General features: G+C 37.7%; 1 protein-coding gene across 8 annotated transcripts in view; it reads left to right on the forward strand.

The window, feature by feature from the left end:
- CACNA2D1 (calcium voltage-gated channel auxiliary subunit alpha2delta 1) overlaps positions 1-17,978 on the forward strand; it is a 364,493-nt gene that overhangs the window by 38,909 nt on the left and 307,606 nt on the right. For all 8 annotated transcript variants that reach the window (XM_074538787.1, XM_074538781.1, XM_074538782.1 and 5 more), the window contains exon 2: positions 13,355-13,436. In XM_074538787.1, the coding sequence (XP_074394888.1) occupies positions 13,355-13,436 (82 nt within the window). The remainder of the gene's footprint in view (positions 1-13,354; positions 13,437-17,978) is intronic.

The following is a 17,978-nucleotide window of genomic DNA, read 5'->3' on the forward strand; positions in this document are numbered from 1 at the left end:
CCCTTGCCAGATTAACATACCTTGTCTGCACAAAGCACCTGCCTGTTACTGCTGCTTAACTTTCACACAGTAAAATCATGGAGAGGGTTGGCTGCCTTTAGTACCTCCTGAAGCTGGGCTAATGCTTAAAATGCTGTTGTCAGCTCTCTCAAATAACCCAGTAAAAGTCAAGATAAAATAAAAAATACTCTGAATATTACATGTCATATGAATACATTTCAAACCCTTTGAATCTGAGGCCTGATTGATGATTTCTGTGCAATCTAACTAGAATCTTTGACAAAATTCAGCTAATTGGGTTAGTGCTTGGTTGGAGGCAGTTTTATATGAGTTACACATGTTGTGTAAGGTGTTCAGGTACTACAAATTAATGAATAATACTTGTGTGAGAGAGTATTTTGAAATAAGCAAGTGGCTCACACCTTACCATGCTGTGAATTTTATTTAAATTCATGTGAATGTATTAAATTCATGCATGTAATGGAAGAGGTAAGAAAGAACTTTGATACAGAAAATGCTGGCCTAACATGTGAGATGCAGAGAGAAGTAAAAAGAAAATTAGGAGAAATATGCTTATGTAGAAGGTACAGATTGTGACACTGTGAATGAGTCTCTGGCAAAGATATGGATGGCTGTGCTGTTTCAGAGCTATCTTCATGGTGAACACAGTTGTACAAAAGTTTTTGCCTTCCCTCCCATCTGGAGAATGTTACATATTCAGAGCTCTTGAGGCATTCAGTGTATCCTTGGAATCTTGTATGTTGTCACAGCAAATTGCATTGCAGTCCTGACAACGAAGAGAAATGCAGAAACTGCACCTAGCTGAAAAGATTCCTTTATCTTCCTCTAAGGCTATCAACAGCTTTTGCACTAAGCAATTTGGAAACTGCCTAGGGTAGCATTTTATAAATAAAAATTTTTAAAACATTTGAAATGCACTCATTTACAGAGGTGTATCTAAATTAGGCAATTCAATCTTTTAGTTTTTGCTTTTGTAATATAAGAGCTGTCCCTTCATTTCCTTCATTCTCACTTTCTATCTCTGCCATCTATTACTCCCTTCTACTTACCAACACCCAGCCAGGCCTAAATAAATGCAGCATGACCCCCCAGAGTTGAAATTTTCTGTGCTTGACAAGCTATTTCTTATTATTTTCTTTTCTGTTGCCTGAATACTTCCTATCTGTGTCTTTTAAATATTCTGTACCTACTTTTGATAACCCAGGTTGGAACCAAGGCATCTCTTTACTTGTCACAGCGCAGATTGCAGCATGGGAGAGGCAGCCTGTGGTGGAGGCTTGTGTTCTTTGCATGTTCACATTCAAATTACTGAAATTACTGTTGTTTCTATTTGTAAACCCCCTCCCTCCCTTTTTAAAAATTAATCTAGTAGTTTCTTGATCAGTATCAGTGAATCTGGAATTGATTACTAAATTGTTGGTAGTGCATTTCCTTCAGCACAGCTAACACCACTTTTCTGGATTAACACTTTTCTTGATCAAATATTGTCTATGACTCTGAAACTTCAAACCCCAGTGCTTTTTACTGGGAATTGGAAACAGAGCAAGGTGCTGGAATAGAAAAAGGAAAGCGCCTTCCTGACAGGTCTGTTTTGTGTATCACAAAAAGACATTACTTTAGCAGTTGACTTTTTTTCCTTTGCTCTGTGTAATGACTGCTAGAGATACTGATTTAATCAACCAACCATGCAAGCACAGTGATTGTGAACCAGATCGTTGTGCAGCAAACAAATGTTTCACAGTAAATTGCCAAGGGATACCAGCTACTCTGCTCTGGTTTGGCTCAAATAGATTGTCTTTTAAGCAGCTGCCTCATGAAAAGCCTTTGTTATGTATGGACCTTTAATCAAAATGTCACTAAATCCTGCATTCTGGGATGCTTCATTTGAAACACATCCAGTGTTCTTATTTATTAAATTGTCCAGTGTCGAATCCAGCCACCATTATCCCTAGTAAGCAAAGATGGATGAGGGAGTGACAAAAAGCTTGTGTTACAGCTGAGATCTGTTGTTTGTGTGTGATGTCTTGATCTGTTTGTACAAGCCTCTTGGGGACCATTGGGCAATTAAGTTCACCCATTTCAGACACGGCCTTTTCTGTACACTCTGATTTGATAAGAGAATGGGCAATTCCCAGTAATGACTGCTACATCAATTATATTGCATTGTATTGATGTTTAATTAGAGAATGTGTTGAAAATGGGGAAGGGGACAACTGGAAGAGGGGAGGGTTGTCTCCCAAGTAAATGTCAGAGACCTTTGCTTAATAGCCTGTCTTTTTAATGTGCATTGAATGCACTGACAAGCACTGTGGCCTCCTGACCTTCAAGCATTTACCCCTGCCTGAGAAAGGAGAGCGAAGCTGCTTTGAGAAGGAATTGTTTTAGAGCTGAATTACATTTAGTGTCATTCTTGTTCAGCTTTACTGTGAAGTGACCCTTGCAGCCCTTTAGCCCCGTGTGCACAGTTGGAAACCATTTCTGTGCCTGAGCTTTCTGAATCAAACACTTGCAGTCTCTTCAAACAGCCTTTCAAAAGTGAAACCCAAACATCATGAACATGAACTCTTATTTTTCTAGGGTTTATGTAAGTAATCCGTGAGCTGTCTATAAGAGTTCTTTGAAAGAAAAATAATGAAGCCAAGACTTTCGTATCGCTCAAACAATGACATTACACACTGTCCTTCAATCTCCAGTTTCTTCAGATTTAAGAAAAGCGGTATAAATTACAAATGGAGGATTGCAACAGAAATACAAGACCTGCACAGTTGTTTATGACTGAGCTGGCCTGCAACACCTGACACCAGCCATTTCTAAAGGTCAATTTTCTAAAGCGGAAGATTGCAATATGGCTTTGGTTTCTGCTGGTTCTTTACAGGGTAATTGCATTGAAATTTTCTGGTAGTTTACAATATGCTAGCACTTCTGATACACAGCTGCTCTCTCTAACACCCTGGAGAAACAGCCATGGGTTTAATTCATCTAAGGTTCTTCTGCACCAGCCTGTGCAGGCATTGTCCTGATCTGTGATCAGGAGTCCTGTTTCAAGACAGAAAACTGCAGTGTGGGGAGATGGGGAAACACACTGACAATCTCTGGAACCAGCAGGAAAAGAATGCATTGCTTATTTCTCATATACTATTATCCTTTTCACACAGCCATTAATATGCATCTGCATCCCAGGAACAACGACGTGCCAGCTGCGCCTTTAGCAAAAACTCAGTGTAATTCAGCGTGACTTTGTGAAATGGGAAGAATTTAAAGACAGCGTGGCTATGCTAATTTTGATGTTAATTTCTGTAGGAACTTAATATTCTGTGTCATTCTTTTGCCTGTGCAATAATCTCTGCTTTGCATCTTCTGGTGTGGTATTTTACTTTTTGTTTTAAATGGCAGCACTGAATGCAGATTGTGCAGATCTTTCAGAATATGGAGTCAATTCAGGTCTTTCCAAAAAAAAAAAAGTCTCTTCATTACTCTAAATGCTATTACTACACATGCCACAGCAGTGGCACATTAGGGTGCTGACAATTTTGCACATTGGCAGTCAGGCTTTGAAAGAAAGAATATATTTGCAGAGGAAATATTTGGAAATGTTTTTGCAGCTGATTAATTTAGATGTGCAGCTTTCAAGTTATATGCTTTGGAGTACACTGTACAACAAAAAAAAATTAAAGTATTTAATTGAAAAGAATATAATAAATTAGAACAAGAGTAGCTGTACATTGGTGGTGATATTTGGAGTCAGGTGGGGTTTTTTTTCTCAGACTACATAGGTTTATCAGAAGGTGACATTCTGATATCTGATGTAATAGATGTTTTATTTATGAAACCTTGACATTATTAAATAAGGGGGATCAACACCACAGAAAAATGCATGGGAAAGGAGGTTATAAAATTTGAAGCTTGGTTGCAAACAGTTCATAGTTGTATAAAAAACCCCTACACTTTTTTACCAGTCTTAATTTCTTTTTTTTTTTAGTGCTTAAATGATCATAGAATATTCTCAGTATGAATTTAATATTAAAGAATTGTTATAAATAATGTATCCTTTAGACAGTGTTAACAATTTCATACAAATTTATAAGGAAGATTCTCCATATACAATCATGGCCTATCTTTCAGAGCACATAAACACCTGCTTGTTTTTAAACATTTCTATATTTTTACTTTAGCTTTTATATTTAGGCAAGTGGCAAACTTAGAAAAAATAGACTTGATATTCTGGATCTGAGTGCAGCCTCCAGTTCTGCTGTGTGCTTCAGTTCTGTGATTAGTGTGACTTGCATAGGGGAAATTACTCACCTGCTCCTGTACCTTGCTGCAGCAAAGCACAGGTTGGGAACTTCAGGGTTTTTCAGGTGCCAGTGTCAGTCCTGGGTGTTGGACTTTTGCTGCTACAGCCAAAGCCTACATCAGACAACCAGATAAAAATAGAGGAATGAGTAACTCAGCTCCCTGATGATGCTGTCATTGCCTTAGTTGCACTTGCCTAATATATTCTGAGAAGCAAAGTACTTTAATACTATTTTTTTCCTATTAAACCTCTACCCCAAAATTTAAAAACAAACAAACAAACAAACTAACTTGATTTTTAATAAGGATGCTGATTTTTACCTCCATTCCCTGAAAGTCAGTGAGAAGCACTGATTGAAGGCTGCATCCATGTGTTGCTAAACTCAGGGGAAGCTTTGCTGTTCAGTTCCTCAGAAGTGCAGGTGATGACAAAATGAGGTGAACACAGGGTCATTTCCCTCAAAGCTTATCTTGGCATTTCTGTAAGTATAACTTAAACCAAAACAGCAGATCAAACTAACTGCAGGCTTTAAGGAGATAAATGTATGTGTCTTATTGTGGTGGCCTGTACAATTTATTCAGTATGAAGAACAGACAAATTCAGTGCATATGTGCAGCTTCTGCATTAAATATGAGTGAAAACAAGATTCTGAAGTGGTTAGGGCATAAATTGGGTGGCTTAGATGAAATACTCATGCAGTTGAATCAGTGCACATACATGATTATTAATATGTTCCTGGTTTGTATGAATCTTAGGGTTTTCTTTCCTTTAATCTTTTCTTTACTGGTATCCAAGGTATCATATTTTTATATACTTTTTTTTTTTCTTTACTAGTGTTAAAATGTAATGCTTATTAGCGTGGGGAAGAAGTAATTTCAATATAAATTATGATTAAAGTATGAGTGTGATATGTTAAACACTACTGATAAAGTAATTGTTTGCCTGAAATGTCTTAGCAAAACTGTGCTGTTAAGCACTTTGTAAAATTCCATTACAACTGAGATTTATTTTTCAATCATTTTTTAAGACATGCTTTTTTATTCTCCAAAGGCATTATGCTATTAACAGATTTGCCACATAATACAGAACCATCAAAAATAGCAGCATTTACATCTTAATTTGCATAAGGACTCGCTTCTAATCCAGATTCCATTGTTGAAGTGCTGGAATAATTGCAGTGATGTATGTGAGATTCAATTTCAGTCTCCTTCTTACCATATTTCATGTATAATTTTAGTGGAATATCTGTGTTTTTACTGGGGAAATTTTACTGAGACCAGATTGCACTAAAGAGTGTCCAGTTGTATTGGATACTCTTTAAATAAGAGTATCCAAGTTATAAGAGGTGAAGCAAATAGATGATGAGAGGCATATTACCTGTTCTTTTAGGGGATCTCTGATGGGTGCAAGTATATCCAGGTCTCTCCAGCAATGCCTGCTCCTCTGTGAGATCTATGTCCTTGGCCAGATGTTAGACCATTTCAATTTTAAATTAAAGAACTGCTTTTAATCTGGTACAGATTAGAAACAAATTAGGGAGTCTTCATTCTTAATTTATATTTCTCAGTCACAAAAACAGTAACTAGATTTGGGAAGATTTGGAAAGCTTCCTCAGTGGTAAACAATAAATGGTACTACATATGTATCTTATTGTAAAAGCCTTTAATGAAACATATCTGAGCTCTACTGACAGTCATTTGAGCTGAAAATTTGTTATGTCTTCTCTGTTGAACTGCTTTAGCAGTATAATCTCTGATAATTAAAGCATAATCATTTTTAAGGAGTTATTTTCACAGCTTATAGCAATTTTGCAGTTGACTCTGTCAGACTTGCATTAAAGATTGATCTTAAATTATTGAATTATATTTTGTGCAACTGTAATTTCCGTGAGAGGATATTTTTCATGTTATTTGCTAGGAAGCTTTAGACTGCTAAAGAACACTTTGGGCAAAGTAAAGGGAAATATTTGTGAAGCAGAAACTATAATTATGAACATGTGTAGTTAAACACCTCTTAGGCACTTGGCTCATGCTGAACAAGGTTGTAAATAATAGGACCATGCTTGTCAAAGTGGACACCATATTGAAGGAATTGCTTCATCACTTCTGCTTAACATCTGGGTGCTTTGAAGAATCTGCTACACACCTGTTAAAATGTAAAGTGAAGTTGCAGATGAAGAGTAGAAATATGAGGAGAGGTTGTTTCAGTGAGAATGAGCAGCAGTCAGCAGGTCCAGCCACTGGGTCAGAGGAGATTCTTCCCAGATCCATCTGTGAAGCCTTCTGATGGAGGTATTTAGGCAAGGTTTTGCTGGAAGGTGAGAGCAAAACAGCCATTCAGGCTGGGCTCCAAAAGTGATGTTGGGGTGAGGGAGTTAGTTTGGCTTACAAGTCGTGGCTGAGAACAGAGAAAGGTTTCTTCTTCTATGGGCAATGGGGCAAAAGCTAAGCAGCTCATGGTGCCTTTCACAGCTGACCATTTCTATCTTGAAACCTGCACCTGGGACTCAGTATTCTTCTCAAAGCAGTATTTTCTCAAAAAGAAGTGCACAGAAAAGGATCTGCCCTTCATGTGCCATGAACAATTGACTTGCCGCTGACTTTCGCATGGAAGTCAGTGGTGGAACTTAAAGATCCTGAGCTGGATGGCCCAGTCAAAGGGTTATTCCTTCTCTTTGTGTCTGTACCAATGCTGCATTGCTGGATTCCTTGTTCCCAATTATCTGTGGTACAGGGGGAGTCCTTGAAAGAGCACTTGGTAGAGCAGTCAGTTGGGAATGCTCCTGAGAACTTGTTCTCTGAAGACCATGATTGAGATGAACTATGTTCATATGGAGAAGGAGTGTTGGGGGAAAAACATTGAAAAATGTTATACCTTCTGTCACTGGATGGCCTAACTACATAAATTAAAAGCTTAAAACCCCCAAATCTGAACATTAGGATCTCTGGTACTAAGAAACAAATGTTTCCTGAAGAGATTTCTGTCTACATTGACTTTTTTTTTTTCTATAGAATAACAGATATGACAGAGAAATTATGTCTTGCTTCCCAAATGTTTCCATTTGAGAAATGTAAAACAACTATTCCAGGCAAGGGTTTTACACTTTGAAAACAGGAAAGAATAAAAGAGGCCATCTGGCCTTGATCATTGGGGCTATCTTATCTCTGGGAGCTCCTTGCATGGCCAACAGCTTGTCACACTTGGGAAGATAAGACAGTCAAAGAGGGCAAAGAAACAAAGTACTAATATTTCTTCTTGCCAACAAGAGAAATATATCTTCTTGGAGAGCAGAAGATACAGAAGATTTTTATGCACAGAAATTGCATAGCTTCTATGTTTTCCTCACTCAGTACAGCCATAATGAATTAATGTTTGCTTTGCTTTTTTGCTTTGCTTTTACAAACATTCTTCCAAACATTTATACAAAATTGTATGATGTATTTTTAACAGATAGTTAGCACTTGATATGTATTCCTGTATCATTATTGCATTGGGATAAAAGGAGGGTCTTCAACACTTACAGAACACACCTCTTTTCACTTCAATTTCTGAATCCTTATGTTAATTTCAAACTGTTATTTACTATGTACACTACTTTTATAGTTATAAATACCTTCAAATAGCACATTAGCAAACTTTCAAACAACAGAAGAAGAAGTATTGGAGGACTATACATCACACTGAGGTGTTCATAACCATAGAAGTCATAGAATGAGATAAGCCTGTCTTTGGCTGATGAAATTGAGTCCCCTCTGTGGGATCTAACTGGGCTATTACAAACACTGTAGTAAGATCTGGAAAATTCACAAAACCTTAGATGGACTGTTTTTCCTTCTTGTGTTTTAATGCCACATATAAATTATATATCCCTCTTTTTTTCATTTTCTGGCTATGGCGACAGTGGACATTGGAGAGGTTAATGTGATAACAATGGGATTTTAGTGATCTTTTCTTCATATCCAGGCCCCTTCATTCTGTTTTAGAATCAGTGGAATTTTGGTACATTATGAAAATTTCTTCAGTATTTCACAAAACTTGCCTTTATTTCTTCTTCAAAAGTCTGATTGCCTATAAACCTATTCATTTATCCCCATAAATGCTGAGAGATGAGTGCTGTCAGCTTAGGTCATTAAAAAAATACAATGCTATTTAAAATCACTAGTTGTGTAGTGAGAGGTGTAAATGCAGAACATGGGTAATTTCTGGGTAGAATGTTAGTAATTCGATTTTAACTTCCATTCATATGCCTTCTATAAATTACTATAAGAATTTCTATTTGCCCTCTGGTGTTGCCTAATAGTGACAAAAAATAGCTATGAAGCTTGCTGCTATGATAATTTTGTAGCCTTTTCCCCCTCCTTCACTAACAGCAAATCTTATAAAAAACATCTAAATCTGACAGTGAAGTTTTTTTCTGAGCAAGAAAATAAAGTGGGGTTAGGCTGAAAAAATATAGGAAGGCTTTGTCTCCCATTTTCTGAAACTAATCTCATTTATCTTCATTTTCCGAACATCATTTTTCAATTGAATCAGGAGCGGTGTGTTATGTATTTTTTTCCCTTTCTGATAATCAGAGAAATATTGACCTATTTTGAAAACACTTCTTCCTCTCACTACTGACAGCTTTCATTACTTCAGTTGTTGCTATTTTTATATAAAAGAGATATAAAGGAACTTGAGCTGAATGTAATCTTAACTGTAGAGAACTGGATGTGGATCGCCAACATACCGTGTGACTTTGATTGCCAGAGTTAAGGTTTAACCTTGCCTCTTCAGATTATAACATATTATCCAAGCAGAAGTCAGCTAATGGGCCTTAAATTAGTGTGAGTGGTCTAGAAAGATCTGGCATATCATTACATGAATCTCCCTTCCTTATAGTCAGCAGAAAAATACTGCATCAGTTTCAGTAGGGAAAAAAAGGTTATAGTTATAGCCAGGATACTCTGCATCAAGATGTCTTGGTTTTTTTTACCCTTGTAATTGAGCAGTGCTCTGTTCTGCAAGTACAGGTTTAATATAAAAATAGGTTTTAATGAAATGAAAATAAAGATTTTTTTAGTCTAGTACCTGCTATATTTAATTCTACCTGTAGTGTGGCTAGGGGTGTACCTGGGAACATCCTCTGACTTTAGCAAATATAATTGCTTTAAAAAATGAGAAAAAATACAAAAAGAAAAGGAAGAAAACAAAACCTTCCTGTGCTGTCAAAGTAGCTGTTTCACTAAATTGGCTAATCACACAATGTGGTTGGTGGCTCTTTAGTGTTTTGGCTACTTTATCATCAATCTGATCACAGCCCAGGTGACAGGAGCAGGGTTGTACCTTCCAATGCCCCAGTAAATGGCCTGTGTCTGTCTATCTTTGATCAGACAGATCCCTCCATCATCCAGATCCCTGGGAAGTTGCTGTGGGAAGGCATGTGCACACTCCTTTTGTCTTGTCACTGCTTCATGCAGGGACAACCTGTGTGTGGGAGAAAGGGGGTTTGTCAATTGTCCTGCAGAACATGATCACCTTACAATAGGTGATACATCCAGTGCAATGTTTGTGCCAAACTAATAATGATAGGAACAAACCAGCCTTTTGTACAGGCTTTTTTTGGTGCCCTTTGCAGGAAAAAAAAAAATTACTGCTGCTTCTTTAAGTCATGGGGACTCCCATTTGCTGTGACAGCTTTCCAATTGTTAAATAAACTCTGACCATGAGCAGCTGTCAGACAGATATTGCACTACAGGCTTCAGTTAAAAGAGCACCAGAAAAGCATTTCAGTGCCTAAAGGCCTTATTTATTTTGTTTTAAGGACACACTTAAAAAAACCCCAAAACCACAATGAGATAATACGAGTCCTTCACTGGAAAAGAGAAACAAAAACCATTTTATTTTATATACTATGTGCAGTTTTCTTGTGAAAGTTATAGAATGTGAGTATGTCCATTTTTGAGAAAAAAACCTATGTGGAGCATGAAATGTCTCAAATGTACACTTTTGTCTGGTAGCAAGGTAGGAAATTGAGATGCAGAAATCCTGACATTAGACTTTATAAATACTGCTAATCATATTCAAATTCTTGTGGGAAAGCAGGAGGAATTATATTGAGCTTCCTCAAAGTCATGGAATGTAATTTTATCATTTCTACTTTTGACAGTAATCTAGCTCAACACTTGTGATGTTATTGCTTTTTGCCATCTGAACAATTTGAGCTGGTTGAAGCTGTCCTTGCTCATTGCAGGGGGATTGGACTGGATGACCTTTAAAGGTCCCTTCCAACCCAAACTATTCTATAGTTCCATAATTCTGTGACAATTGTGCACCCTGATGTACAGGAAAGAAAAAAAAAAAATAAAAGGCAGTTTTTACTACAGAAGGTCTCCAATATGCAAGAAAATAATCTTAAGGTAAATATATAGTGAATATATTGAAAGAAACCTTATAATTTACATCAAAATTACAGCTGGGGAGAGAGATTGCCATTAAGTTAGGAAGAAGGTGTACTTCCTCCTATTCCAGTTTACAGACTGAAACTCTATCTTTACCTGACTAAAAGTCAAGCTGGAGAACTCTGACTTGGAATCAAAGTTGACCAGAGCCCCACTAGAAGATATTTAGAAAGTGGATTCAGCTCACCTGGCTGAGGAGAGAGTGAGTCAGCTCTGGACATGCCTTTTCCCACTGACATTGAAGGAGAAGCCTAGCTTAAACACAAATTAAAACAAAATCAAGCCAAACGTAAAATAAAACAAAAACTAGTCCTGGTGATTTAATTTCAAAAGGCAAGGTGTGGGCTAATTGTGTGGAGGCAGGAGTTCTAGACAACATATAAGTATTTATTGAAAAATCAATATTTTTTCATGTTAAAGAGAAGATATGATGCATATTTCATTTACAAGTAATAGTAAGTAATTATTGATTTTAAGTTTAGCTTCTTCTTAAATTTCAAATTTAAGTAACTCATTAGCTAAGTAACTAGTTAACTAATATGTGTCTTCACCATTCCAGTTTTGTTTAAAGACAGAGAGAAATATATCTAGTAAAAATATAAAGCAGTAGGAAATGGAAAAAGTCAATTTAAAAATCAATCTTCCCAGATTTTTTCCATCGACTCCTGTTAGAAATAACACCCACAATTTTATAACTGAAATGGATCATAAAAAAATCTCAGAGTGTTCAATTATTTATTTTATGCTTTTGAAAACACTTTTGGGTAATGGGTTTCACTTTTTCACCTTTCATTTGCTTCATACTTCCACTTAGGAAAACGAAAACCATTTAAAAATGGAAAATGATAACATTTTCTTGTTTGTGCTTGTACTTGTGCTTTTGAGTCAATGTGCTTCACACAGATGCAGGTGATGGTCTTAAAGCCATGGTAAGCATAATGCACCATGGTTTTAAACAATCTGATTTCTATACAGAACTAAATGTTTATATAATATAGGGCTTTGTGGAGACTTGAACCAGGAAGTTAATTTATTTTATTTCAGTTTTTGGAAAGCAAAGTATAGAAGGGAAGGTTTGGGAGCACTACACCAACAATGGAAATAATTGCTATAGTCAATGCAAATATGATTTTTCATGTGTGAAGGAAGCATGAGGAAAGGTCCTTTAATAAAAAAAAAATCAACTTGAGACCATAATAGAGATGGTACTCTTTGAAGATATTGGTTGTGGATTAGCAGAAAATGTATTCATTAAAGTAATGGAAAAAAGAAGTAAAGTCAGTCTTCCATCTTCTTTCTTAGTCTTCCAAATTTTCCATTTTGAAGCAAAAATGGAATCTTCCATTTTTCTGTCTTAATTAATGAATTAATCTAGGTTGTCATCCCTGGGGTATGAGATTAAGGCTGGGAAATGGCTGAGACAAATATGTTTATCTGTTCTAGGTTTCAGAGCAGAAAGCAGGCATAATGGCAGGGATAATGTGAGAGTTGAGTTGGACATGACAATTTCTGGCTAGGCAAGTAAGACAACCTTCTGAACATGGATCTTACTGGAATAAACTTTCACCATGGCTTCTTTCCTGCTAGAGAACGTGACGTGGCACAGAAACTGTGTTGGATCCAATGCTTTTCCAGAGAGTCAGGTTCACTGGGCACAGGGAGCAGAGCACAGCAGCAAATCACTTGTTCCCTGGTGACAGCAGCCAGGAGCAAACGTGCCTTTCCAAAGCAGCTCGTGGCCACTGCTGCCTGCCCTGCTGTTGCTTCCTTGAGGAGAGGCTACAGGCCAGAAAATCTGGTGTGGTTTGTAAGCCAGCTTCCAGCTGCTGTTTGTCTCTGCACTGTCTGTTGGGAGAAGGACCTTGGGGCACTTTGGAGAGGAATTTCTGGGAGTGAGCCGCAGGGCAGGCAGGTTGTCCTGATAGGGATTTTGAAGTTTATAATGAATTTTCATTCTCAGAGGGAGGCGAGGCTTTCTGTTCCAGAGTGGATGTAGATTGTTATTGGGATTGAGCTGATTAAGAAGGAGGCTTTGACTGCATTTGTAATTGTGTTGGGGCTGTTCTTGAGGTTGTTGGATAGAAGTGGAAATAGGATGGGTGGGGAGAGGGTTACTAGCGTTAACGGTATGAATTTGTTTAAGACTAGTGAGAGATCCATTAATGTACTTGGACTTGCCCCAAGATGAGTGGCTCCTGAGACCACTGAATTACTGCCGTCCTTTGAAAGTAAGGAGACTGAGGTTTTATACTCAGATATGAGACTTAGCAGTTCTCGCTGGTTTTACCTCTCCTCAGCAGGTAAGAAGAGTTTAACTGGAAGGGAGTGTGCCAGCTCTGTTGTGGGGATCTTTGCTGCAGCTTGGCTGCAGAGATGTGATGGCACTCTTGGGTTTTTACAGGTGGCACAGCATGGTGGCCACCATAGACAGCTGTATGCACAGATTCAGGTCAGCAAAGAAGAAGAAGAAAAACCTCAAAGAGAAGTCTTTTATGTTTTGTATTCAACTTTCTCTCTTTTATTTTTCTGTGCTATATGCTTGTATGCCATTTCCACTTGTCTGATTAGATGCCTCTGTTTGCTTTTCTGTTTTCTGCAGGATAAAAGCATGGGTGGATAAGATGCAAGAAGATCTCGTGACGCTCGCACGAACTGCAAGTGGGGTGGACCAGCTTGCTGAAGTAAGGAGAGGTGTCCTAGGCTGCTGTAACTAGAAACTGAAGGGCTTGCACCTTCCAGGCTTTTCAATCATTTCATCCCAACATACAAAAATGGTTTTGGGGGATTAAACTCTGCAGTGCTTACTGAGAGAGAAATGAAGAACAGACATGCATCAATTCACTCTCAGTGTTGCAGCACTTCCTCATTGATAATATTTAATCAGCTTTGCAGTATCAGACATAAGGCTTGCCATTGTTGCAAGACTTCCACTGAAGCAAGCACTTTTATGTTCTGTTTGTCAAATATGGTATCCAGGAAGCAACCATTCACAGTGGTGGAGAATTCTGCTCTCTATTAACAAGGGCACCTATCTTTCTGTCACATGTTTCATGAAATGAGGCAGCTTTTGGTTAGCAGAAACACAGATGAGAATGAAAACTACTTTTATTCAGCTGTTCAATTTAACATCAAGTTTCTTTTAGAGAAGAATTTACAAATCTCTCACTGAGATTTTTTTTTGGTGTTATCCTTTTATTCATAGATGGTTACAACACATGTACCATTGCAGAAAAATGAAGGCAGAATTAGGAACATGTCAGAATTATACTGTCTATACAATTTTGTGTCTATACATCACAATCCTGTATAAAACCATATGATCATACCTCTCCTTACCCTGCACAAGAGCTATGGCTCTTTCTTTGAACTGATGGATGTCTGACTAAGGGTAAAGGGAATTTTGCTGCTGCATCAGGAAACTGAACTATTGTTTGTCAGCAAAAGCCCCTGGTGCTGGGGAACTGGATGCGAAGTCTTGAAATTTGGTTTTCAGATAATGATTCCAAATAATCCATGAAATGGATAGCAGAGGTTTGAGCAGATTGCTTCAAAAGGTTTTTGAAGTGTTAAGAAACACAGAGAAAAAATAAGGTACGAAGTTGTCAGATTTACCATTGTGTATTAATGTATTCTTTTGACCTTAATGACCTTCATGTCTTGTTTGTATCCTGTCCCAGAAGGACATTTTGTCTTTCCTGGCTATAAGAGGAGGTTGGATGATTAGCTCAGATGTCCATTAGCTCAGATGAGATCACCACTGTCTTATCAAAGGAAGGGCTGTGTCACTGCATGCACAATGAACATAAATGAAGATTGCAGAGTTCATTTTAGTTCTGGCCTTTCCTAATATTTGACTGCATCATATTGCAGCACAATTTAAAGCAGATGCTTTACATGGATGTGTTAATCTTCAAAAACCATAAAAAAACCTGAAAACAAAATCTTGAAACCCTAACACAAATCATCAGATTTGTAGAAACATTGGTTTCCAGCACAGAAATGTCCAGAGGAAATGTAAGGTTTGGAAGCATGGAACTCTCATTGGAGTTTCTGCAGGTGGATTTCACATGTATCTGCTGACAGAGAACAAAAAGAATTACAAACCATCAGTATCCAGGATCTGGTGGGGACTTTCTAATACAAGTCCCTTTTTGCATATTTAATTTAGGTGTGAACTGGTCTGTTCTGCACTTGCTGAGTCTCTTTTTTCCCTTCCATTCAGCATCTTGCTACTGATTCACCATTCAGCTTTCCATTCCTTTCCTGCTGTGTTGCTTGGCTGTCTTTCATTTCTCCTCAACCTATGCTATGTTTCTGTCTCAGCTCCTGTCTTTGCTGCTTCACCAGTCTGCCTTTCTATTTTACAGTACTTTCTTGTCTCTATTTTGGGACCTTTTTCCTCAGCTTTTTCCAGATCAGCACCTCTCTCTTAACTCCTTCTTTTTTCTTAGCATTTCCAAAACATTCTGTCCAGGTGTGTGCGGCCAGTCTGTCCCAATATGCTCATCTCTTTGCTTCCACAGGAATTTCTCTTCCCCTTTCTCACATTTCCCTCCATCACTAATTCTCAGTCCCAGACCTGTAATTTTCTCCTATTAGATTTTTCAATTTCACCTTCCCTTCCAGTCTCACTTTACTCTTTGCTTGCCCTTTTCCAGTCTGTTATCTCCTGTTTCCATATCTCAGTCTCTTGCCCTTTGTCCTTCATTCAGTTTTCCTCTCCTCCTTCTCCCACTGTGTATACCTGAGAGACCCCAGCCAAGTCTGATCTTGAGCTGCAGAGGAGGTGGGACATTCTCTAGGAGTGATGTCTCTGAGTTGGAATACACCTGTGTTCTCAGCAATTTAGCTGATTAATCTCTGCAGTGATCTGCAGGTCCTTTTCAGGCCAAAGTTTTTTTAACACTAAAGACTAAAATATATCTTTAAAAACACAGCATTGAGGTTTTAATCTACAATCAATAGGTAACAGGAAAATGAATTACATAGGATTTCTAACTGGACCAAAACAATAAGTTACTGTCTCAACCGTTTTGTTATGCATTCTTGTGTAAGGACCACATAGTAAAATAGATAATAAAAAACCAAGAAATTGATGTTTCATTCTTTTTTTCCCCTGAGGAAAATGTTAATTTATGTTGTTAATATTTGGCAAATTTACAAGCTGCTAAACAGTCTTATAATGAAAACTCTGGGCAAGCCTAATAATCTGTAGTGCTACCAGCTTTGCCACAGTGACATTCATGTGGATAAAAACAAAAACATGAGTGTGTGAATACTATAGGTAAATTTCTTTTGAGAAGCCAGAATTTACAATAGACTTCAAGGAAATAGTCCTATCTCAGATGATGTTCACAAGATGGTCGATATGTGCTTGTAATCCCAGGATTAAAAGCATGAAAGGGAGATGTTTCCATGTAAAATATCCCACTGTATCAAAGCCATGTGTTTGACCTATGTGGCACGATGTCTTTTTTTAGACAGGAGGTTTTAATTAGCTCTCCTGGCTGCAAGGGAAAACACAAAGCCCTGCAAGGTGCACCCCATGCACTCTTCCACTCTCTTCTTGTTTACAGGCTATTGTCACTTGCCCATTTCTATTTCTGAATGACATTTTTTTTTTTTTTCTTGCTCACTGCCTATTAACATTTAGTTAGATCTTTCTGAAATGAACCACAATCTTGGAAAAATAGAGACTACAAGACAGAAAAAGCTGCATGCCTGCATGGTTGTCACTTTTATTCACAGAATTTGCCTTCAGATGCTCAATCTTTAAAAATGCTTACAGTCAGATTGAATTTTCAGCTTTTTTTCTGATTTATTTCTTCTTCCAGCTCCAGAATTATTTGGACCAAACCTGTAGTCTTCATGTAAACTTGAAAAAAAGAAATAATTTGTTTGGGTTTTCTTCTTCTTTTCTCTCTAAAAGCAGTGTGAATAATATAAAATGAAGGAGCAGATTGCTCCTATTATAAAATAGTAATCATTACTTTCTGTCAAAAGTTGTAGTAATTAGATTGGTAGGAGAAATATCTAATTTTTCCAAGTGTGAGGTTAAAGCTCTTAGCAAGAACATGTAACAGATTATAACCATTTCACAGCCTGGTCAATCTTTCCCTGGACTCAGGGGAAGAATTCCCAGTGATTCAGCTGAAGTCAGGATCTGTGTCTGCTTTGTGCAATTAAGTCTTCTATGAAGATCTCTAAAGTCACCAAGATAGCTCTCAAAGTAGCACAATTAATGTGTTCTCATCTAGAGTGAATTAACATAAACCATAAATTTTTCAATTAGCTGCAGTGCTAATGGTGCTCCCATAATTTGCTGAAAGTATCTTGGGGTTCATCAGTGCTGTTTGTGTTTGGATGTGCCTTGGATGTCTGGGGGTCTTTGTGCTGCAGGGAAATGTACAATGGAAACATTGTACAATGATGTCTTCTGCAGAACTATAAAATATTTTTTTTTCATGACCAGGAGAGAGAGGGATAGAAGTACTACCTTAATTCTCAATTACTTTCATTTTAGACTGGGAGAACTTTTGACCAGAGGGGTGTGGGTGGTGATTGGGATGGTGCTGTGGCTGAGCCCCATCCCCAGTGGGCACAGCTGTGAGCAGCAGGTGAGCAGCACCTGATCAGCAGCACTGACAGTAATGAGCCATGGAGTGCCCAGGGGTACTGACCAACCACCACAGGGAACAGAGGGCACACAGGGGCAGTGCATCAACATGGGGGGTATAAAAGGTTGGGGTAAAGAACAAAAGAACAAGAAGGGCAGAGGCTTGTAGCCTTCTGAAATTTTATGGTGATATTCTGTGTATGTGGCTGTCTCAACTGTGACATGCTGCAACAGAAAGGATGTAAAACTCAGAGTGTAATGTGTGCTTACAGGGGAATAATAAAAAAAATAAATAGATGGCCAGTAAAGTCAGATGAGGTATGTGGAAAGTGGATAGCTGTCCTGTTGAGATCAGTACTTTGGTATGAGTCTAATTTATTCTGCAGTGTGGACATAGATAAGCAGGGAAAGTATTTTTTGTATTTAAGGTGTTTGAATTCAATATGTACTAAATTTCATGGAATTATATTTAAGAAGAATCTCTTCAGAAGAGGATTCCCTTTTCTTTCTTCATTGACAATTTTCTTAGATTGATTTGGAATTACAATCTTATCCTAACAAGTAACCACTCTTTTTCTTGCATATATAATGTAGCCATTGTAATTCT

Source organism: Zonotrichia albicollis, chromosome 4 (genome assembly GCF_047830755.1).
Source record: "Zonotrichia albicollis isolate bZonAlb1 chromosome 4, bZonAlb1.hap1, whole genome shotgun sequence".
Taxonomy (NCBI): domain Eukaryota; kingdom Metazoa; phylum Chordata; class Aves; order Passeriformes; family Passerellidae; genus Zonotrichia; species Zonotrichia albicollis.